Source organism: Balaenoptera physalus (genome assembly GCF_965194825.1).
Source record: "Balaenoptera physalus genome assembly, chromosome: 5".
Classification (NCBI taxonomy): Eukaryota; Metazoa; Chordata; class Mammalia; order Artiodactyla; family Balaenopteridae; genus Balaenoptera; species Balaenoptera physalus.
Window position 1 is genome coordinate 74,412,517 of NC_138884.1, and position 24,857 is coordinate 74,437,373.

At 39.7% G+C, this 24,857-nt stretch overlaps 2 protein-coding genes across 9 annotated transcripts in view; one reads left to right on the forward strand and one right to left on the reverse strand.

Moving 5' to 3' along the window:
* Positions 1-13,158, forward strand: part of AASDH (aminoadipate-semialdehyde dehydrogenase) — a 39,678-nt gene extending 26,520 nt beyond the window's left edge. For all 6 annotated transcript variants that reach the window (XM_082464453.1, XM_082464451.1, XM_082464450.1 and 3 more), the window contains 4 exons: positions 2,277-2,440; positions 3,650-3,772; positions 4,605-4,736; positions 6,174-13,158. In XM_082464453.1, coding sequence (XP_082320579.1) covers positions 2,277-2,440; positions 3,650-3,772; positions 4,605-4,736; positions 6,174-6,563 — 809 coding nt within the window. In that variant the 3' untranslated portion in view covers positions 6,564-13,158. The remainder of the gene's footprint in view (positions 1-2,276; positions 2,441-3,649; positions 3,773-4,604; positions 4,737-6,173) is intronic.
* CRACD (capping protein inhibiting regulator of actin dynamics) overlaps positions 1-24,857 on the reverse strand; it is a 384,229-nt gene that overhangs the window by 99,949 nt on the left and 259,423 nt on the right. For 2 of the 3 annotated variants that reach the window (XM_082464423.1, XM_082464424.1), the window contains exons 9-10: positions 18,515-18,705; positions 17,698-17,860 (exon numbers count right to left, since the gene is read on the reverse strand). In XM_082464423.1, coding sequence (XP_082320549.1) covers positions 17,698-17,860; positions 18,515-18,705 — 354 coding nt within the window. Of the gene's footprint in view, positions 1-7,004; positions 15,701-17,697; positions 17,861-18,514; positions 18,706-24,857 lie in introns of those variants that run through there. The other variant, XM_082464425.1, reaches the window with a different exon arrangement.

Genomic DNA, 24,857 nt, shown 5'->3' on the forward strand with positions numbered 1-24,857 from the left:
GAATTTAGGAGGGGTTTAGCTGAAAGTTCTGGCTCAGGGTTTTTCATGTGGCTGCAACCATCTGAAGGCTTGACGAGCTGGAAAAATCTGCTTCTAAGTTGGCTTACTCACACTGCTGCAAACAGAAGACTTCAGTTTTTGCTGGTTTTTGGCAGGAAGCTTCAGTTTCTTGCCACATGGGCTTCTCCATAGGCTGCTTGAATGCCCTCACAACATGGAAGCTAACTTCCCGCAGAGTGAGTGACCCAAGAGAGTGATTGAGGAGGAACGCAGTACTTTTAGTGTCTAAAGTTGTATACCATTATTTGTGCTTTATTCTGTTATTAGAAGAACATCATTAAGTCTGGCCCACACTCAGAGGGAGGGGAATTAGCTTCACCTGTTGAATATCTCTTTGAGTATCAAAGAAATTGTGGATATATTTTAAAACTACCACAATAATCATAGAGCTTTTGAGAGGATTGAATGAAATGATTGCTTGTGAATCCTTTAGTACATTGCTAGGGACAGACTTAAGTGCTCAAAGAATAATAGTTAACTACATGCTGATTCACAGTGTGGGCCTTAGGTCAGAGTTTCTGGATTTGAACCTAGCTCTAAAGCTGTTACCAGCTCTGTGACCTTCAACAAGTATTAGCTACTACTTTCTACTCAGTTTCATTAAGGTGTAGGTGACTTTTACTTTACAAAGATATGGGGGTCTAGGCATAATGTCTCCTCAACTACCACTCTGTTTTTACCCCCCAAACTACATCAAGTTTTACTTTAGTGCTCATGGCATCTGTTTACCAAAGCTTTTCAGACTAAGTGCTTAGGAATATATCTCCCTACTTATGTTATCCTGGCTAGACTCTACTTGAATCTGAGTTTGATTCTTCTATATTGAAAACCTACATTTTGAAAATTATACTACAGGAAACTTTAAGTTATACATGTGAATGATCATGAGTAATCCCTATCCATGAAAGTCAGCTCATTGAGGTTACTGTTTGCATTCCAAGTGTCTAAACCCAAAGCCTCTGGCACATGGTGGTCACTTAGTACTTTTTTCTCTTTTTAAAAAAATTTCCAGTTTTATTGAGATGTAATTGACATATAACATTTTATTAGCTTAAGGTATACAATATAATGTTTGATATATGTGTATATTGCAAAATGATTACCACAGTAAATCTAGTTAGCATACATCACCTCATAGAGTTACAATTTTTTTCTTGTGATGAGAACTTTTAAGATTCACTCTCAGCAATTTTCAAATATACAATTCAGTGTTGTTAACTATCACTTAGTACTTTAAATATTTGTTATTAATATAATATACAGTAAAACCCTTTTTAGTATACAGTTTTATATTTTGACAGATACATACTATCATGTAACCACTACCACAATCAAGAGTCCACTGCTCCAGGGACTTCCCTGGTGGTGCAGTGGTTAAGAATCCGCCTGCCAATGCAGGGGACACAGGTTTGATCCCTGGTCCGGGAAGATCCCACATGCAGCGGAGCAACTAAGCCCGTGTGCCACAACTACTGAGCCTGTGCTCTAGAGCCCATGCGCCACAACTACTGAAGCCCGCACGCCTAGAGCCCATGCTCCACAACAAGAGAAGCCACTGCATTGAGAAGCCTGTGCACCGCAAGGAAGAGTAGCCCCCGCTCCCTGCAACTAGAGAAAGCCCGTGCACAGCAACGAAGACCCAACACCTCCAAGATAAAAAATATATATATATGTGCATATAGTAGCACTTCTCTGTGAGCATTACATGAGTTAATAGATATAAAATTCTTAGAGTAGTATCCTTCACAAGGTAAAAGGTCAATAAACATTTGGTCATTGTTAATGTTAGCATTTCTGGAACACCTACTATGTGCTGGGCATTTATCCTAATTATCACAGTAACCCTGATGTAGATGTATCCACATTCAGCAGAAAGATAATCTAGGCCCAGCGATGCTAGGTAATTTGCCCAAAGGATGGCCACGACAAGATCTGAATCCAGGTCTGTCAAAGCCTCTTTCTGCTGCAACATGCTCATGTTCACTGTTTTCCTGGTAGTGAAGCACTTTATGGTACTTTTTTTAAAATGTAAGGTGTACCTACTAAATAGGTTTTTTACACAAATGGTTGCTGCTTTGCTGAAATGTAAATCGAGCCAGACATAGAGCCTAAGTACACATGAAGAACATCGAATATATATTGTCATGATTTTAGCCAAATAATTATTTTCCAGTGACATATCTAAATCTCATCTTTTGTATTTTGTTTCCCAACAGGCTGTTACAATGGGTTGGTTTATATTCTGAAGAGTAATAGTGGAGAAAAATACTGGATGTTTACTACTGAGGATGCTGTCAAAAGCTCAGCAACTGTGGATCCAACCACAGGACTTTTTTACATTGGCTCTCATGACCAGCATGCATATGCTTTAGATATATATGTAAGAATTCACTTCATCAATTTCATACCATAAGCATAGATAGAAGAGTGTGAAACTATCAGGTGGTGGTGACTAGGGGAGCAGGTATTAACTATTCCCAAGTTTGTGATCTGGGAAGTTTAAGGGGTTAATTAACAGCCATAATATCTTAAGGCAATTTTAACTTCCTTACCGAATTTTCACAAATAAATTTGCTACTCAGAGTTTTGAAATATAAGGAACTTAGAATGCCATCTTGACAATAGAGAAGAATCACAAAAATATCAGTAAGAACTGATTACATAAAATTTTTAAATTTAAGAATTATAAAATTGAAAAGAAATAAGTTGGGAAAAGTTTTTGAAACAAGTGTGACAGAGTTAAAATATTTATAAGTATAAATTAAGAGCAAATACAAATTAATAAGAAAAATATAAAGGTCCAGATAGAAAAATAAACAAGGGATATAAATGCACAGGACCCCAAAGAAAAAATAGCTAGTAAATGTATTTAAATATTTAATATGTTTAAGAATCAAAGGAATGAAAATTTAAAACTTTGAGATAAAGAAGCAAATGTTATTAGATTAGAGGGTAGCATTAAATGCTGATGAGAATGGTGGGAGGTGAAGCCTTCGAGGAAAACAATTTGACCATAGGTAACAATTTCATATCCTTTGATTCAGTAAAATTCTTCTAGGAATCTATCCTGGCAAAATAATCAGAAACATGGACAGACATATGCACCAAGATGTCTATTTCCAAATTGTTCATAACACCAAGCAATTAGTTCCAGACGATTTTCAATGATAAGGTAGAGAGAGAAATTATTTTGTGTTCATATGGGATATGATCCATTAAAGTAACATTTAAAGAGTTTTACAAAATAAGTGAGCTAAATTAGATACAAAGTGTATGATATTCAGAATGATGATCTCAAGCATATTAAGCTGTGTGTGGGTGTGCATACACCAAAAAGATCACAAGGGAAAATGCTAAAATGGTAACAGTGGTAATCTCTGGGTATTGGCTTTTGTCATCTTTTTATACTAACTTGATTCTCCACAGTGAGTATATATTATTTTTATACTAAAAATAAAAATTATATTAACTAAGATAGACATAACATCAGGAGGGACAGGATATGTATATTTTGTTAATCACCAGCAGAAACCAATTAATTTGCTTTCTTTTTCTTTTTTTTTTTTTTAATTTGCTTTCTTATTTGCAGAAAAAGAAGTGTGTTTGGAAGTTGAAATGCGGAGGAACTGTTTTTTCTTCTCCTTGTTTGAGCCTGATTCCATATCACTTGTATTTTGCTACACTGGGAGGACTTTTACTGGCTATAAATCCTGTAGGCATAAAAGAATATTTATTGATTTTATTACCTATTTTTCTTTAATAGTTTTTATTTTTGCTTTGAATTCTGAAAATTTGAAGTAGATTTCAGTTAGATATCGTCCATACATTACTGAACCAGAATTCATTAAAAATGACTGACATGAAGTATAGAAAGATGAGAAAAATCTAAGTTCTGTGTATGTCTTTTATCAATTTTTTATTTTATTTTATTTTTTTGGCTGTGTTCGGTCTTCATTGCTGTGCATGGTCTTTCTCTAGTGGCAGAGAGCGGGGGCTACTCTTCATTGTGGTGCGTGGGCTTCTTATTGCGGTGGCTTGTTGCGGAGCACGGGCTCTAGGCGTTCTGGCTTCAGTAGTTGCAGAGTGCGGGCTCTAGGCGTGGGCTTCAGAAGTTGCAGCGTGCGGGCTTAGTTGCTCTGTGGCGTGTGGGATCTTCCCGGACCAGGGATCGAACCCGTGTCCCCTCCTTTGGCAGGCAGATTCTTAACCACTGTGCCACCAGGGAAGTCCTATCAAGTTTTTAAGTTGGCAGACTGTTCTCAGTCCTGTCAAGAACTTCGTGTCCATTCTAAGGATGGAGTTTATGTGCTAGTTATTTCTTTCCTGGTTTTATTGCAAGTTTTTATCTTAGCATTCATAAGTAGCACTCATTAATTTTATAGCTGTGTATATGTGTACTAGCTTCATTTATAATGTCAGCATGCCATTATAGCATTTTCTGGTGTTTATAGCTTTACCTCTGGGAGGTTTATGAGTTTATTTTATAAAGGGTAGTTGATTAGTAGAATGATTTAAATGCTGTGAATTGCTTTTGCCCATGACAGGCCACTGGGAAGAGAGTTTGGAAACATTCCTGTGGAAAGCCACTCTTTTCTTCTCCACGGTGTTGCCTACAGTATATTTGTATTGGCTGTGTAGATGGGAATTTTCTCTGCTTTACTCACTTTGGAGAACAGGTAAAAATTTCTAGTTCTGTTTTACTTACATTTCTCAAAGGCATAGTAGCTGGTGACAACTGAAGTAAAATTTTAAACAGTATTCGAACCATTGTGTTGAAAAATAATTCTATTTTATTTGTCAAACCACGGGTATTTAAATTTTAGAATGACACTATAATAGATTTAAAAGATTCTATCCAAACGTTGTTTTACTTTTGCCATTCTCCTCTCACAATTTAAAAAATGTTACCAGTTTTTAGCCAATTTTATTATAACCTCTATTCAGATTGTGAACATTGAAATAAACTCCTGCTTTTTCTATGAAAACCTAAATCTGTTACATAACCCAATTTACATTGTATGGAAGTTCCATCTTCAACTTCATGATCGGCAGGGTAGGCTCCTTCTTTCGTTGGGATAATAATCTCTACTTCTTTACCCATAAGTGACTATGGCACAACTTCTGTGTTTTTGATTTTGGGGATTATTTTGTGGACTTGAGAGTGTACTAGCTCCAACATAAGTTAGCCCATTGCTGGCTAGAGTTGACTCTGGGTGCTTTTTATTCTACATTCACCCCTCATAGCCTAGCAGTTTCTTTTGTTCTGTGTGACAATTACTCTGTGATGAAATCTTTTATTAAGTTCACTTAATATTTTTTATTTACAAAGTAATTTGAATATATTCTCACCTTTGGATTTCTAAAAAGAAGGAGCAAATGCTATTACCCCTTTTTTTTACCTTTTCTGAATGAACCAAAGAAAGATTAAAGTGATTTTGTCCAAGTCAGGGACAGAATTGAAATTACAAATCGTATTTCATGAATATACCCACTCTTTTTATTTTGCTTTTACTATACTGCTATTACTGTGGATTTGTAAACAGTATCTTAGACTTATGCTTTTTCTTCCTTGTGTGTTTTCTTTAAAATATGGCTGACAGGTTAATCTATAGTAGCTTTGAAATAAGCAAACAGTGTATACATCTACAGGGTAGACACACAACTCATAGCTCTTTGTTTAAAGCTTTAAATTATTGCACATAAACTCTTCCTTTCAGCCTACTTACCCCCTTATTCCTCCATTAGGAGACCAGAATAAGATACAGTTTTTAATAAGATACACTGAAAACTGTGTAGTTTTTTCTTTGAAATAAGTGTCTCTGAACATATTAGTAATAACTTTTGAATGGGGTTCGAAATGAATTTTACTTCATAATATTATGCATAGAGGTGATTTATGTAATAAGGACACTGGTGGGTTTTGTGCTAGATTTTACCATTGGGTCAGAGGTCTAATCTGAGGGTGCTACTTTTGGGAGAAAGCCATTATTTTCTCTATGTATAGTTACCATTCAGTAGCCTGCATCTCTCACATTTTATTAAGAATTTCAAAAAGCTTTACAGAATTGTTGAAATGAGATGAATAAATTATTTTTGCCTTTATCACCCTTCAGATTTGGCAGTTCTCTACCAATGAACCAATCTTTTCATCCCCATGTACCTCAGCATCAGAGCAAGAAATATTTTTTGGTTCCCATGATTGCTTTATCTACTGTTGTAGTATGAAAGGTCACCTCCAATGGAAATTTGAAACTACTTCAAGGGTGTATTCAACACCATTTGCTTTCCATAACCACAACCGTGGCAATGAAATGTTGCTGGCAGCAGCATCTACTGATGGGAAGCTATGGATCTTGGAATCTAAGAGTGGAGAGTTGCAAAGTGTGTATCAACTTCCTGGAGAAGTTTTCTCTTCTCCTGTGGTCTGGGAATCAATGCTTATTATTGGATGTAGAAATAATTATGTTTATTGTCTGGATTTATTGGGTGGCAATCAAAGATAATGAAGTACAGTCCTTGCTAGAATATATCTGTGAGATGTTTGAAAATATTTTACATTATGGAGCATGTGGATAGTCTTATTTTATGTTAAAGATTATATTTTGTTTAAGAAACTTGTCTATTACACTTTATTGGAAAACAACCGTATTTTACTTCCTATAGGAGCAACAAATGCTTTTAAAAGGAATTCTAGAACAAAACACATCAATATGTTAAGTGGCAGTTTCTTTTAATTAGGCTACAGATGTTCTACTTGGTTTTTTTTATAAAAGACTTCTGGAAAAAAAGATCAGAATATACTTGGTGGGTTAAAAAATTAGTCTGTGATGTAATACACCATTCACTCATTTATACTGAGAATTGTAACAAAAGATTTTCAAAGAAAGGATCTATTTATCAAATTAGTTTCCATAATTTAAAATTTTTTATTATTTTTAAAAAAAAATTATTTATTTATTTGGTTGCACCAGGTCGTAGTTGGGGCAGGAGGGCTCCTTTAGTTGTGGATCATGGGCTCCTTAGTTGTGGCATGTGGCCTCCATAGTTGCGGCTCGCCAGCTCCTTAGTTGTGGCACATGGGCTCCTTAGTTGTGGATCACGGGCTCCTTAGTTGTAGCATGTGAACTCTTAGTTGTGGCATGCATATGGGATCTAGTTCCCTGACCAGGGATCGAACCCAGGCCCCCTGCACTGGGAGCAGGGAGTCTTAACCACTGCGCCACCAGGGAAGTCCCTGTAGTAGTCTCTTATGATCTTTCATATTTCTGTGGTGTCAGTTGTAACTTCTTCTTTTCCATTTCTGATTTTATTGATTTGGGCCCTCTCTCTTTTTTTCTTGATGAGTCTGGCTAAAGGTTTATCAATTTTTTTTTAATCTTTTCAGAGAAGCAGCTTTTAGTTTCATTTTATTGTTTTTTAAGTCTCCTTCATTTATTTCTGCTCTGATCTTTATGATTTCTTTCCTTATACTAACTTTGGGTTTTGTTTGTTCTTTTTCTAGTTTAGATGTAAGGTTAGGTTGTTTGAGCTTTTTCTCATTTCCTGAGGTAAGCTTGTATTGCCATAAACTTCTCTCTTAGAACTGCTTTTGCTGTGTCCCATAGATTTTGGATCATTGTTTTTCATTTTCATTTGTCTCCAGGTATTTTAAAATTTCCTCTTTGATTTCTTCAGTGATCCATTGGTTTTTTAGTAGCATATTGTTTAGCCTCCACATGTTTGTGTTTTTGCAGTTTTTTTCTTGTAGTTGATTTCTGGTCTTCTAGTGTTGTGGTCAGAAAAGATGCTTGATATGATTTCAATTTTCTTAAATTTACTGAGGCTTGTTTTGTGGCCTAGCATGTGATTTATCCTGGAGAGTGTTCTATGTACACTTGAAAAGAATGTATTCTGCTGCTATTGGATGGAATGTTCTAAATGTATTAAGTCCTATCTGGTCTAATGTGTCATTTAAGACACAGTGTTTCCTTACTGATTTTCTGTCTGGATGATCTGTCCATTGATGTAATTGGGGTGTAAAAGTTCCCTACTATTATTGTGTTACTGTTGATCTCTCCCTTTATGTCTGCTGGTATTTGCTTTATGTATTTTGGTGTTCCTATGTTGGTGTTTATATATTTACAATTGTTATGTCTTCTTGAATTGATCCCTTGATCATTATGTAGTGTCCTTCTTTGTCTCTTCCAACAGTCTTTATTGTAACATCTATTTTATCATATATAAGTATTGCTACTTACCCTGGCTTTCTTTTGATTTCCATTTGTGTTCAATACCTTTTGCATCTCTTCACTTTCAATCTGTGTATGTCTTTAGATCTGAAGTGAGTCTCCTGTAGGCAGGAAGGTGGGATATATATGGGTCTTTTTATTTATTTTTTAATCCATTCAGCCACTCTGTGTCTTTTGATTGGAGCATTTAGTCCGTTTACATTTAAAGTAATTATATGTATGTTCTAATTGCCATTTTGTTAATTATTTCAGGGTTTTTTGTAGGGCTTTTTTGTTCCTTCTTTTGTTCTCTTGTGATTTGATGACTATCTTTAGTGTTATGTTTGGATTCCTTTTCTCTTCTTTTGTGTATCTATTATAGATTTTTGGCTTGTAGTTACCATGAGGTATTTATATAGTAATCTGTATTTATACATGATTGTTTTATGTTGTTGATCTCTTAATTTCAAATACATTTTAACAATCCTGCATTTGTATTCTCCTCCCCTCACAATTATTATTTTTGGTATCATATTTTACCTCTAATTGTTTTGTTTATCCCTTAACTGCTTATTTTAGATATAGATGATTTTACTACTCTTTTAACCTCCCTGCTAGCTTTGTGCATGGATGATTTCCTACCTTTACTGTATGTTTGCCTTTACCAACGAGTTTTTTCATTTCATAATTTTCATTTATCTAGTTGTGGCCTTTTCTTTTTCGTTGAGAAGTTCCTTAAATATTTCTTGTAAGTGTGGTGGTGCTGAACTCTTAGTTTTTGCTAGTCTGTAAAGATTTTGATCTTTCCATCAAATCTGAATGAGAGCCTTGCTGGGAGTATTCCTGGTTTTGGGTTTTTTCCTTTCATCACTTTAAATATGTTGCCCTTCTGGCCTGCAGAGTTTTTGATGAAAAGTCAGCCGATAGCTTTATGGGAGTTCCCTTCTATGTTATTTGTTGTTTTCCCTTGGCTGCTTTTAATATTGTCTCTGTCTTTAATTTTTGACATTTTAATTACAGCATATTTTAGTGTATTCCTCTTTGGGTTAATCTTGTATGGGACTCTCTGTGCTTCCTGGACTTGGATGTCTGTTTCCTTTCCCAGGTTAGGGAAGTTTTCAGTTATTATGTCTCAGATATGTTCTCAGTCCCTTTCTGTCCCTCTTCTCCTTGTGGGACCCCTATAATGAGAATATTAGTGCACTCAATGTTGTCCCAGAGGTCTCTTATACTGTCCTCATTTCTTTCCTTTCTTTTTTCTGTTCAGCATCAATGATTTCCACTACTCTGTCTTCCAGCTCACTGATCTGTTTCTCTGTATCATTTAGTCTACTGTTGATCCTTCTAGTGTATTTTTAATTTCAGTTATCATGTTCTTCATATGTTTGGTTATTCTTTATATTTTCTAGCTCTTTGTTAAAAACTTTTAATTTTTACTCTGTGTATCCATTCTTTTCCCAAGTTCTCTGATCATCTTTACAATCACTGCCCTGAGCTCTTTCTTGGGTATTTGCCTACCTCCACTTCATTTTGTTTTTCTTGTGGGGTTTTATCTTGTTCCTTCATCTAGAACATGTTCCTCTGTTGCCTCATTTTGCCTAAGTTGCTGTTTGCATTTTTATGTTTCTGGTAGGTTGGTTATGTTTCCTGACCTTGGAGAAGTGGCCTCCTGTAGGCGACGACCTATGTGTCCCAGCAGTGCATTCCCCTCTTATCACCCAAGCTATATGCTCTGGTGGTTTCCTGCTATGAGGGCTGTGTGGGTCCTTCTGTTGTGGTGAGCTAACTATGTGGGCCGTCTGGTAGGCTTGGTTGGCCCCTGTTCAGGTTGGTTGCTAAGCCCTGCCCTTTGCAGAGGCTGCTGGCCACTGGTTGGTATGACCAGGTCACAAGGTGGCTGACTGCAGAACCCCAGGGGCCCCAGGGCTAGTGCTGGCTCATTGGTGGGTGGAGTCAGGGTTTAGAAGACACCAGGGCTGTTGCCCATCCTATGGTGGGTGAAGCCAAGTCCTGGGGTTAGTGCTGGTCTACTGGCAGGCAGAGCCAGGTCCTGGAGTCTGGATGCAAGGCCAATGGTCCCAGAGCTGTTGTCAGATCGCTGGGGGGAAGGAGGAGGGGCTGTTCCTGACACAGTTGGGTATGGGGTTTGGGATGTCCCAGAGCTTATGTTGGCCTGCTAGTGGCCAGGGCCAGGCCCCAGGCCCAGATAGTCCCAGGACATGGTCTGGCCTACTGATGGGCTGGATGCATCTGCAGCCTGTGGGAATGTGGTTTTCTTTTTTTTTTTTTGGAGACTAAAGCTTTTTTAAATTATTTATTTATTTATTTATATTTATTTTTGGCTGTGTTGGGGCTTCGTTTCTGTGTGAGGGCTTTCTCCAGTTGTGGCGAGTGGGGGCCACTCTTCATCGCGGTGCGCGGGCCTCTCCCGTTGTGGAGCACAGGCTCCAGACGCGCAGGCTCAGCAGGTGCGGCTCACGGGCCCAGTTGCTCCACGGCATGTGGGATCCTCCCAGACCAGGGCTCGAACCTGTGTCCCCTGCATTGGCAGGCAGACTCCCAACTACTGCGCCACCAGGGAAGCCTGTGATTTTCTTGCATCTGGTGTCTGCCCTCTGGTGGCTGAGGCTGGTCCAGAGGCTAGAACTGGCTGCCTGGACAGCACGGCCAGGGCAGGGCTGGGTCTTGGGGCTAAAAACCAAAGGGAGGATTCGACAATGGCCCTTGCCAACACCAATGTCCACGTGGTAGAAGGAACTCCCAAGAATGGCTGCCGCCAGTGTCTACGTCCTCAGGGTGAGCTGCAGCTGCTTCCTGCCTCTTTAGAAGACTCTCCAAGATCAGCAGGTAGGTCTAATCCAGGCTTTTATCAAATGACTGCTTTTGCCCTGGGTCCTGGAGCATGTGAGATTTTGTGTGTGCCCTTTAAGAATGAAGTCTCTCTTTCCCCCAGCCCTCTGGGACTCCTGAAAGTAAACCTGACTGGCCTTCAAAGCAAAATGCTCTGGAGGCTTGTCTTCCTGGTGCAGGACCCCTGGGCTGGGGAGCCCGATGTGGGGCTCAGACCTCATAGTGCTTTGGGAGAACCTCTGCAATGTAGTTATTCTCCTATATTTGGGTCTTCCTTCCAGGGGTATGGGACTTGACTATATCGCAAATCCTACCCTTCTACCCATCTTGCTGTGTTTCCTTCTTTATGTCTTTAGTTGTAGAAGATCTTTTCTGGAAGGTTCTGGTATTTTTCATCAAAGGTTATTCTGCAAATAGTTGTGATTTTGGTGTGCCCATGAAAGAAGGTGAGCTCAGGGTCTTTCTATTCCACTGTCTTGGCCTCCAGAATGAATTTTTAAAAGAATATTGAGTCTCTTGCAGAATTACAGAGAGGGCTAGAGCTATATACAGCCAGAAACAATGAATGCCTGAAATATCATTTCGGCCAGAAGACAGCTGCTGTCCTTGAGGCTCTAAATGCTTACCTTATGGCTGACCCCACTAATGCTGGACACTGTTTCCTACCACTGCCAGACTTCCTCACAGTCCCATCTTTTGGTCAGTTGCTCCCAAACCACAGTCCCTTCCAATTTGAAGTGAAACATGTTGTTATGCCCACGAGAGAGTATAGGAAGGCACCTAACAGGCATTTCAGCTGTGGTAGAAGGTGAGTGCTGCCCTCTACCAAGACCCACAAGGTAGAGATTTCCGCAAACACAGAAAGGGGATTGAGGCCATGGCTGGCCCAAAAGAACATATCTTCTGCCAGGTTTTAGACCCGTGCGGATTCGTCTTTAATGTATTAACCACCTGGAGCTCTTGCTAAATGCACATTCCAATTGAGAGGGCTGGAAGGAGGGGGGCTTAGCTTAGCCACACTGGAGACTGAGGCAAAAGGAAAAATCAGTAATACTGACCTGTCTTTATTTAAAATTTTGGTATTTGTTCATCATGGAATTTGCGTTAACCTTGATTTTTAAAATATTGCATTAAAATAGCATTCCTCTTAATTACTTGGTTTTTTGACACTGAAGGCAAGTGCCTTGCTCACGTCACTCACTTTGCCCTTGTCTGGCCTTGTGAGTCAGTAGGTCTGGTCTGTGGCCCTAAGCTGCGTTTCTCACATGCTCTTGGCTTGTGCCCATGCTGTTGTTCCATGGCCCACGCTTTGAGTAAAGAGGTTGTAGGATCATTTTGTCTGAGATGCCAGACCATTCAGTTCCAATTTAGGATTGAGATAAACATTTTATTTGTCCCTAATCATTATTTTTCTCCGAAAACATCTAGTTAAAAGTATAATAAGGTACCATATAAAATGCCTTGAAATTTTTCTTTCTCAACAAAAGCTGTATAAATACAAGCTTTCTATAGATGGTCATTGAAATCAGTAAAAACTTCAGCTTGAAATTCCATCAGTGCCAAAGATCTTGTGGGTATTTTTTATTGAAAGATCTTTTTCCTTCAATAATGGACATTTTACATTAAAACTTTATACAACCAAAATCTCAAAATAATAATAAAATCACACTAAGGTATTTTTATTGTTAAGTCTCTACTTCATTTTATTGTTGATAAAAATATTGCAAGACACTTGTAACTCTAATGTTTCTGCTTTAAAATAAGCAATTAAAACTAAACATCACAAGAAGAGACAATGAATACATACTACAATTTGCTAATAACTGGCTAAAATGATAATTTAATAGTAATTAATATATAAGAAACAATTGCACTTGAAAAATTAAAAAAGTAAAGAAAAAACCTCTAGTTCTGTAATATGTCTTATGAACAGAGGTTAATCATCTATAACCTTGCCAGGAGAAGTGTATGTTTGTTTAAATTAAAAAAAAAAAAGCTTGTGTATTTAACTAGCAATCATTCATTTCTTTTAAGTTTTGAAGTTTTTATATGCTTTATAGAATTTCCCCCGTAGTTTGTTGGTCAGAGAAAAGACTGCAACACAACTAAAGCAAAATAACACTTCATTGGTATTTAGTGCAAAGTAGGAGTAATTTTTACATGAAATATTAAACATGTAGCCTTTAGAAGTTGTTGGAAGTAAGTGCTATGACTTACTTCCAGTATACTTTCCTCAGTATACTCTTAAAAAGATTTTGATGGAAATTTTTTAACTGAGGTATTTCTCCTCCTTTGTATGGGATCAGTGGTAGGTAAGCCAGTACAGAGTTGACTTGTCTACCATTCTTTGTTAATGATCTGATTTATTCACCTGTTCTCTGCCATTACTGTGATATTATTCAAAGCTGACAGGATGACAGAAAAAGACAATGCAGAAGAATTAATGTAGCAGTATAATTCCAGGGCTCTAGGTGGAAAGATTCCTATTAAGAAGTGTTATATTAGTGAGGAAATCATTGAAACTAACAAATGTCTACATATTTGATTTAGAAATGAACATTACTGTGGAAAACATGCAGTGGAATATTAATTGCTTCTCATAGCCATAAAAAAAATTAACGTTCCATTGATTCTTAACAGTCTGAAGGTCCACTATATATAATATTAACTCCAACTTGCAAAAGTACAACTATCCACTTCACCACACATGCCAGCTGCTACCATGAGGCTGAGCCATCATTTCCAGAAAGAAAATGCCTTGTATATGGTAAACAACTTTGCTGTCATCCTTTCTTTAAGGTACATAATAGTGTAACAGCACACTGTCTGTCTATTGAGTAAGCATAGAGGAAAATGACACTAATAAAATACTAATGTGTTTTTGTAGGAGAGGAAAAAAGGATGTAATTCCTTCCCCTGCTGCACTAGGCAAAGGATTTGTACTTAGATTTTGAAGTCAGGATTGAAGAAAAAGGTAATATGCCAACACCACGAAATGTAGGTTAGTACCAGCAATATGTGGGTTTGCTGTATGTCTGTCTGTGTGTCATGTAAAGCAAATTTAGGGAAATAAAAGTGAATATATGTGGCTTTTAAATTGCCAAGTCCTTTTTTTTTAATCACGTGTATAACAACAAGGCCACTTAAAACTCTGAGATGTTTTTAAAGGTAGCAAGGTGAATGCTCTACATTATAAATGCTATTGAACATTTGACTCTAAATATGAATTACTTGATTATGGTAAAGAAAGAAACTTCCCACGGGAAGTCCTTAGTACAAAGGCTTCAAATCTTGTCTTACTGTTAACTTTCCCTAAAGATTTAAAAGATTTTCAGAGACATGTAATGTCAATAGACTCTTTTATGCCCTGTAATAAATGGCTGGTTTAGGGGGTTGTTTTATTATTTTTCCTGTCTCACCTTTGCTGCTTTGGGTGAAATGACCCTCCCCTTCAGAGTTTTAAAAACTAGATTACACTAGAAGCAGTGTGTCCCACGCTTCTCAACCTCTGTGATATACCAGAAGTCATCTGAAGAGTTTTTACCAGAATATACACATCTGGCCCCATCCTCACAGGATCTCTGATGATTGAGTAGGTCTGGGATGGAGCCTGAACTTCTTAAGAACAACTGCACTAGACGGGGATTCTCAGAGACAGAGAATTTGTAGCTTCTTTTTTCTTTTTAAATCATTTTAAATAAAAATATTCCCTAGGAGCCAGCTGGGCCAAATGGTTAACATGTCCTTGAGGAGAGTTGTGGTATAACGGGGCCTGTAGCTCAACAGTGCAGTAGAAGAGTCAATGGACTCGCTGTCTTTGTTTGTTACAGTTTCCTGTTGGGGCAAAATCATGAGAAGCAGACATGGGCAAAGAGTTGGGAGCCAGACTTTTACTTGCAATTCCCAGTTACTCACTGCATTCAGGCGAATGGGCACTCCTCTTTTGTTTATATAAGATCCTTTCACTATCACTATAGAAAAGGGTAGAAATCCCCAAGCACATGGTAAATGGTTTGGAAAAAAGAAACAGGAGTACAGAATCAAGAAAACTATTACAAAGATTGGCAAAAGTACATGTTCCGAATGGTGTGTGGGTGTATGTGTGTGGAAGGGCCATGGAATGGGTGTGGCAGGCTCTCGTGAGAAGTTCTCAGTCTGGAGATTTTGCTTCATGTGGTCCCTAGGACGGAATTTTCTCTTTAGAACTAGGAGGAGCTCAAGGCACCAGGACCTAGGGTTGTGCAAATACACTCTTTACAAGGAACACCACCAGTTCAGTTTCTAAACATTATTTTAGAGCCCATAAAACATGCTGCTTTTCCCTAGCTTCGTTTCTTTCTTTACCTCATATAAAAAATAAATAAATAAAAAGGGCAAGAGAAGAGCCAATAACTGGCAATAGGAATGGATAAGAGTCACTCTTTACTTAATAATCTGTGGACAGTCGCTCCAGGCCTTGGCTTTCCTTTTGGCCAAAGCCAGCCAGGCTGGTTCTGTTGACACGGGGGCAGCGTCTGGGGTAGAGAATCTCTTTGTGACTTCTTTCACCAGTGGTGCTGGGGGAGCCGAATCAGAGATCTCCACTAGATTGCATTTTGAAGGAAAAGGAGAAAGGAATAAGTCAGAGCCACATTTTGATTTAGCAGAAGTATGAGATTCAGAAAGGAAAACCCAGTGAAACACTGGGTATCTCTGGCGAGAAGAGTTAGAGAAAGAAAGCTACGTGATCATAACTGTTCCATACAGAATTACGGTGATCACAGTGCAGTCGATGCTAATTTCAGAGAATGTCTAGAAACCTAATTTTCTCTGTGCACAGAAGCTATGCCTGTGTGATAATAATAAGAGGTAAATTCTGTGATTCTAGGCATACAGCCAGTCAATTTCATGAAGAAAAAGCTTAAACCAAGTAGTTTGAAGTTTGAACCTGTTAGCTGGTGAGGTTAAAAGCTACCTCCTCTACCAGGCGTGCCCTGGGTCCCTCCTCCCTCTGAGGCCCATGGATCCTGCCAGCTCGTGTCACTCAGACTCGTCTAACAGTTCCTTTGCATCCCATCACTATTTATCAGACCTTAGAGGCTTTGTGTGGTGAGCGTTCCCATCTTATCTTTGGGTCTTTCTTATTGTAGGCAATGGCCTACAAAATACTGAAAAGACAAAAACTTCAGAAGAAGGCTTGCTTTATTAAGGTGGAGCCAGCTCTGAATTGCACTAACCCTTTGGTGCTTCTAAGAAATCAGGCAGACAAAGGTTGATCTCTGACTTTGGAGCTTTCACTGTTCGGCAAGAATTCTCTCTTGACACACACCAATATGATGTTTAGAATCCTTAATTCCTGGGTATAAGATCAAACGAAATAATGCCCTTGGAGGTTCTTGAGAAAATGCTCCAAAGTTGTTTTCAAATATAGAGGTTTTTTCTCCTCACCAAATAGTAAATATAGCTTTAATAGTGAGACCTCTTTACATTTCCAGACCTCAGCTAGCAGGTATCCAAGGCATAAAAAAATCTTGGGTCCAGAAGTTGGGTGTCCTCCAAGGAACAGGGCTGCCTAGTGGGGAAAACAGATGCCCTAATAACCCCTGAGAGGAAGCTCTTTCAGACTCTCCATCCTCCAAGTGATGTGTAACAAGGAAATAGTTATAAACATTATTGGATCATTTTATCTTTTAACAGAATAAAGAGTTGTTTTTTTTTTAATGTGCATGCATCTCCTGTGTCATGAACATATAAACACTGCTGCTGTTAATTAACATCAAGGACTTAGAGCACAACAACCTTGCTCTGTAAAGTCACACCTGGGTCAGAAATTTGCTGTCTGAAATCACATCAGTGAGAAGGGACCACCCCACTTTTGCCTGGAGCATCTGAGCCACTTGGATGACCATGATTCAGAGAGACAATCTCCATTTCTAGCTGGAGCAGAGCTCCAGGTAGGGGTTTTCCAATACAGCTTCCTCACATTTACCTTAAGTTTGTGGTGTCAAAGGAAACAGGCTCCTGAGTCCACTTTTCAGCTCAGGCTTGATATCAACTACTTTGCTTTGAGCCACTGCTTCATTTAAATTTTACCTAAAATTCACCCTTTCCCCTGAATCCTAATATAATCTTATCTCTTGTTTTGTTTAGAAGGTTCTTATGGTGTGCAGTCTTCCTTGCTGCAGGAAGTTAATAAACCTAATTTTGTTGGACTACAGGCAGTGGAGTTGGAGAGGGCTCATATCACCTTGTTAAAGGTTCAGGAATTTAACGAGTCACTTGATATCACGTTAGTAGCTTGAAACTAGCCATGGTTGGGAGTATTTACACCACAGCAAATACTACAAATCAGAGGTCTCTCCACTCCCTGAAGAACTGATTGTTAAACGTTTATCATCACACCACTGATAGTGGGTGAGTTTCTGATGATCTTTATCAGAGGAGCTTTATCAGTGTCAGAGTTGATGAATGGGGTCGTGAGACAGCTTGTGCTCTGAAATGCCTAAAATGCTGTGCTAGTTATGACGCTAGAGGAAATAAAACACACCCTAAGAAGAAAAACCTTTAAGTACGGTTAAATAGAAATGGACCTGTTCTCTACCTGTCACAGATGTAGGAAGAGTGTTGGCCTTTTTCAGCTGTTCTCGGCGCTCGAGCCTGGACGCTGCTGTCTCTGGCTTCTTCTCTTCCGGCTGAGCGGTGGACTTGTGCAGGGAACCAGCTCTGCTGACACTGCTGCTTCCAGGCTGCGGGCTGACACTGACCTGGGTGGACACAGGAAGTCAGGGGAAGACTGACCATGCAAGGCAAGGCCTTGGAGGCTTCCATTGGCCAGCCCCCGTTCTCTGCTCCCAGAGGAGGGGCCGGACTGCACGGGGGAGCAGTGTGTGCTCAACCACGGAGCCGCTCAGTGCAAATGTCCTGAAGAGGGGACGCCACATACTTTCCCAGAAGAGCCCTTCAAATTAACTATACCGTCAGGGCCACAGAGCAAGATTCCTAATTTCCTCTCGACTCACTGCTCAAATAAAATGCTTTTTGTATTTCTCATATAACTTGTGTGAGCGGATTTTGCCAAATCAGGCTAACCTGAGAGCATAAGGAAACCAAATTTCTAACCTGAAACGCCTCCTTGTCTTAACAGTGGTCAGCTTATTTATTGCTCTACTGTCTACGTATTCTCCACCACTCTCAGCTAGCCTTGTTTTGTTATTGTTGTTGTCTTAAATCCTGTGAACTAAAAGAGCCAAGCTCAGGAATTCCCTGGCGGTCCAGTGGTTAGGACTCGGCCCTTTCACTGCCGGGGCCCAGGTTCAGTCCGTGGTTGGGGAACTAAGATCCCGCAAGCTGCGCAGCGCAGCCAAAAAGAGAGCCAAGCTCAGGAAAACAAAGTTAAAGCTGAAGACTAAGCTACTTACGTTTTCTTTGGAGAGCTTTTCTGCCTGTTTGGCCTCCCTGGCTTGCTTCCTCTCCTCTCGAGTCGCTTGCTGCTCCCGAAACCCCTTCTGCTTTTGCAGTGCCAACGTTATCCACAGTGGCTGCGCGGTTTCAACTTTCTCCGCAAGTTTGGAGCCGTCTAAAGAGTGTCTGCTCTGAAGCGTCGGCTTTTCTGTGGGAAAAAAGACTGTGATATTGTGATGTACAAGTAAGAAATACATATTTGGTCTTTGTCCCTGTTTCTGGCACAGAACTAAAACCCTTGCAGTTCCCTAAGTGATGAGAGCATAAAGGTGTCTTTTGTTCTGCTAATGAGGTAACTTTTGGAAAGCACCTGAAGATGGAGGTTGGTTGCCAATAGAACCAATCATGTGATTAGAGGGTTAGAACTTTTAGTCCCACCCCCAAGCTCTCGGGGAGGGGCGAAGGGTTGGAGGCTGAGTTCAGTCACCCATGGCCAGTGATTTAATTGATCACGACTATGTGATGAAGCCTCCATAAAAAGCCAAAAGAACTGGTAAGGAGAGCTTCTGAGTTGGGAACACATGGAGGTGCTGGGAGAGTGACAAGCTCCAAAAGCATGGAAGCTCTATGCCCCTTTTCCCATTCATCTCTTCCATCTGGCTGTTCCTGAGTTCTATTCTTTATATATAAACTTTTATATATATATATATAAACTAGTAAGTAAAATGGTTCCCTGAGCCCCTGTAGCAAATTAATTGAGCAACGTAGATTTGCAATTGGCATCTAATTAGATGGGGGCAGTTTGGTAGGACTGAGCCCATAACCTGTGCAATCTGATGCTATCTCCAGGTAGAAAGTCAGGACTGAGAGAAGTGAGTTGAACTGACACCAGCTGGTGTCAGAGAATTGTTTGGAGGTGTGGGCATCCACCCCCCACATCTCCCCAACAGAGTCAGTAAAAAATCAGATGTGCATTGAAACTAACTACTCACTTGCCTCAGTCCCTCATCCCCTAAAACTTGTGACAGTCATCAGCCCAAGAAATAGTCAACTATCCCTTTCTAACACAAACACCATGCCAATACCTGAGTGACTCCACTGGGTGGGAAAGTAATATCTTCAATCAGTGGAAAAAAAACAGGAGCATGTGTCTCCCCTCAAAATGGAAGAAAAAATAGTCTCCAGTGTCAAAAAACCTCAGGCCTACAGAGGACCCAGGTAGTTATTTGATTCATTGTCCTCTTTTTATTTATTGCTTTTTTAAATTTATTTTTTCAATGGAAACTTCTCCATGTCCCCACCCCACCCCCCATCCAAACAAGTGGAATCCCAACGTATGAAAGAGGAAAAGGGGACACTGCTCAGCCTAGTGGGGCTGCTGAGGGCACCAGGACTCTGAGGAACACAGTGGGAAGCTGCAATTTTGGTCCAATGCCCTCATTTTTGTTGTTTTAATTTTTTTTAATTTATTTATTTACTGGCCGCACTGGGTGGCGTGTGGAACTTCCACAACCAGGGATGGAACCCGTGCCCCCCGCAGTGGAAGCGTGGAGTCTTAACCACTGGACCGCCAGGGAAGTCCCCAATGCCCTCATTTGATAGATGTGAGCACTTGGGTCCATAACCATCAACTGCAGTGACCATGGTCACCCAGCAGTTAGTGCACGGGCTGAAGCCTGAGCCTAGGACTTCTGACTTCCAGTCTGTGCTTTTATTGTGGTGGACTGTCTTGCCTATGCAACTGGGGGCAACAAACTTCCCAGGTAGATGGGGTCAAACACTGAGTAGTAACTGGGCTCTGGAATTGAGCAGACCTGGGTTTGACCTTATGTGACCTTAGAAAAGCTACTTAACCTCTCCAAGCTTTCATTTTCTAATCCATAAAATGGAGATGAGAATGGCACATGCCTCACCAGGCTGATGTGAAGATTAAAAGGGGTCCTCGGTATGAAAACATTTAGAATAGTGCTTGGCATGTAGTAACCGCTCTACAAAAGTGAGTGTTCTTGTTATTTATGTCTGTGAGACGATGATCCCCACCCGCCTTCTACTCCCCAAGTAAAAATTATGCGCTATTAGAGGTAACCATTCTGGCATTGGCATTGAATCCTTTACTATCTCCAAGGGAAAGGGCCCATTCTAGTCCTGTTCTTTGAAACCAAACAGAAGTCTACACTTTGATCCAGACCTTACCAAACAGGGCTTTCAGTTAAGTGAACGTCATATTGAGGAGAAAGAACCAAAATAAGTTCGAATTGGGAATTCAAGCACAAGAATTCAGGCAGATCCTTAATTTTCTACAACTCTTAGATCTATAATGCTGTACAAAGAATTCCTATAATGGGCCTTGTGAATTGTAATATTCCTAACCAAATAAGGATTCAGTTATGATCTAACATAGGAAAGAAAACCGACACATTTCAGAAGTATTTTTTTAAAAAACTAAAACTGAAACTGAAAGGAGTTTTTGATTAGTTAACCAGAAGATCAAAAAATATTTACCACTTCGAGCATTCTGCTTAACTGAGAAGCTTTACGTACATTGGAACGAAATGAGTTTCACCTTTTTACTCAAGGGCTGTGTAACACCTGTGTGTAAAATGGCTAAAAACCAAATTCCCCAGATCTAAGTGATTTCCATTTAAAGCAGTTATGTAAAAGAGAGTCTCACCTGAACTTGCTTGGGAAGGTCATTCAAGCAACAGGCCAGTTTCCTGCCAACAACTTTGACTGGGTTTACCACAAGGGTCGAAATACCTTTAAAGTATAATTGCCTAAACTTACAGTTGACTAAAATAATTTGAAAAGATAAATCTCTAGCCAGATTTTTATCTTCTTAGATCTGTAGTTTGAATAGTACATCCTGGAGTTATGGACCAGACTCTTTGAAAGGCTGTAACATAATATGTATTAAGGGCCTAACAGGTCTGGATTGTAGTTGGGGATCAATAAACAGAAAACAGGATGTTAAAATGGGACTCATGCCTGAGTTTCAGCCAGGGATGCCCCAAAAGGTCATAACAAATAATAAATGGCACTTACTCCCGTGTTCCGAAGTGATGTGCTTGATCGCCTACTCAGGACTAGCCAACGAGGTGACCAAAACAGCCACCTCAAGGTCCTAGGAAAATCAGAGCTGAGGCAGAAGCAGCCGGAGTAGAGAATTTCTTTGAAAAACATTGTTGGAGCATGGTGTGTTCCCACGTCCTCTCCCCAGCAGAGGAAAGGGGGCTAAGCCAAGTGAGAGGATCTCTAATGAGACCACTCAGACAAACTCCTGGAGTCTGTGGGGCACAGACTTGGGGTTCTAGTCACACCAGGAAAAGTCCAAAGGCAAGGACAGTGGCTGCCAGGGGCCTGGAGAAGAGGCGTTTGTGCTGGGAAGACATCTGTTATTGAGTGATGCTTGAGATTCAGGTGCTAGCCATGTGGATGGGAGAGAGAGGGGCAGTCTGGAGGGGAACCAGGGACCCAGGGCTGCCTGGAGGAGGCACCACTGAAGTAAGGGAATTGCAGGAGAAGAAAGAGCCCAGGTGGCACATGAGAGGTCTGAGGAACACACAGAAGAATCAGCACTGAACATCCCCCAAGAGCAGTGAACGTTGCTGCCTCACCTCTCTCCCTTCCTTCACTCCAGCTATGGAGCCTGTTTCTGGGCCAGGAGGAAGGGCAGAAGTCGACCATGCCTGCATCCCCACTTTAGGCGTTTCAGCCCAAAGCAGGCCAAATTAGGAGGGAGACAGTTTGAAATACTGTTTGGAGTTTGATTATGACACTGGAGGCAGCATATTAATTACTAACATGAGATAGTTGTTACTAAAGGTGCCTAGAGGACTTTTTACTATCAAAAAGTAGCTGAAAAGATAGAAAGAACTCCAACTCAACAACTAAAAAACCCAATTAAAAAATGGGCAAAGGACTTAAATGGACATTTCTCCTAAAAAGACATACAAATGACCAACAGCATATGAAAAGGTGCTCAACATCATTAATCATCAGGGAAATACAATCAAAACCACAATGAGGTATCACCTCACATCTGTGAGAATGGCACGTGTGTGTGTGTGTGTGTGTGTGTGTGTGTGTGTGTGTATCTCCCAGAAAATAACAAGCGTTGACCAGAATGTGGAGAAATTAGAACGCTTGAGTGATACTGGTGGGATATAAAATGGTGCAGCCACTATGGAAACAGTAGGGTGGTTCCTCAAAAAATTAAAAATAGAATTACCATATGATCCAGCAATTCCACTTCTGGGTATTTATCCAAAAGAATTGAAAACAGGATCTAGAAAAGATATTTGCACACCCATGTTCATAGCAGCACTATTCACGATAACCAAGAGGTGGAAGCAACCCAAATGTCCATCAACAGATGAATGAATAAACAAAATGTGGTGTATACATACAATGGGATATTATTCAGCCTTAAAAAGGAAGGAAATTCTAATAGATAACTAATGAGAACCTATTGTATAGCACAAGGAACTCTACTCAGTGCTCTGTGGTGCCCTAACTGGGAAGGAAGCCCAAAAGAGAGGGGATAACAGGTATACGTATAGCTGATTCACTTTGCTGTACAGCAGAAACTAACACAACATTCTAAAGCAACCATATGCCAATGAAAATTAATTTAAAAAAAAAAGGAAATTCTGACACATGCTACAATATGGACAAACCTTAAAAACATTATGTTAAGTGGAAGAAGCCAGTCACAAAAGGACAAATACTGCATGATTCCACGTATATAAGGTATCTAGAGTAGTCAGATTCATAGAGACAGAAAGTGAAACAGTGGCTGCCAGGGGCTAGGGGAGATGAAAACGGGAATTGATTAACGGATATAGAGTTTCAGTTTTGCAAGACGAAAAAGTTCTGGAAATTGGTTGTACAACAATGTGAATGTAGCATTACTGAACTATACACTGAGAAATGGTTAAGATAGTAAATTTTACATTATGTATCTTTTACCACAATAAAAAAAACTTGTAAAAGTGACTGAAAGAATTATGCCCAAGATATTATCCAAGAGATGGGGGAAAAATGAGAATCACAGATCAGATTTTTAAAAACAGCCCCCAAAAATAAATAAAACAAGGTTTTGCTAAATTCTGTGGAATTTTTGAACAATTTTTTGGAACAAATATATGACTATGGTCATTCAGTCCAAGAAGTAACATTAAGAACATTTACGTAAAAAGTGTTTCTAGAGGCTTAATTACAGCATTTCACAAATACCAGGTGAGAATTACGGCAAGAAGTCCTAGGATAACAAATGGGAAGATCATTTAACCTGGGAAAGAACCCCTCATCCAGGTTTTACGACTGCGAGGAGCAGGCAAGTCACCTAACTTTTTGGATGTTGATGTCCTCATCTGTAAAATGGAGCCAGGACAATCCACATGTGCTGTGAGATTAAATGAGATGCTGTAAACAAAAGCACTTTGTAAGTGATTAAGCACAAAGGATGACTGTTGTTGAAATTTTCCGGAACAGTAAAATCCCTAACTTAAGTCAAGGTTTTAAAAGACAGAGAAGTTCTTTGTTAATCGCACAATCTTTTTAATGGGGGAGTTCAAAGTGTCTAATTAAAATTTTATTTTGTGACAATGCTTAATTAAACCTATTCTCTTTCATTCTAAACTCACTGGATGAGGAGAACCACAGCCAGCCCACTGAAGTTCCCCCCTCTAGGTTCTGGGGAGACAAGCAAGTGCCTCCTGGCATCTAATCACTGCTCCTGTAGGTCACTTCTTGGAGAAAGGACTACTTAGTATCTGTTCTACCCATTGGAAGGAGGTGAGAATCTCAGAATGAGATGATATCTGGTGATATCTATAATCAAAGCATTGGAAGACAGACACTGGGGGATTATTATTGCTATTTCCATTCCCACTGGAGTGGGTTCAGTCAATGCCTTCCCAGTGCCTTGTCCCATGTATTGGTCCTTGCTGAGCTCCACCTAGGGAATGGAGACCTCTTTCTAAATTGGTGTCCCCAAAAAAATGTGTGTGTCTGCCTTAAAGGATGTGCAAGGCAATTCACTTGAGAGTGAAGAAAGAAAAGATTAAAATTTCTATTTACCTATTTTAAAATCTAGAAATAATAGAATCGAGCTTTTCTAATTCTGAATACCCAGATGCAGACACCTCACTCAGCCCATGTATCAGAAGGCCGTGTATAACAAATGGTATGTTTAAGGACTCTGGAGGCGGGGAGGGATCGAGATGGCAGAGTAGGAAGATATAGAGCTCTCACCTCCTGCCACAAACACATTAAAAATACATCTACATGCAGAACACTGTTCATGGAACACTAGCTGGAAACTGGCAGAAGAACTCCTATACAACCAAAGCTGCAAGA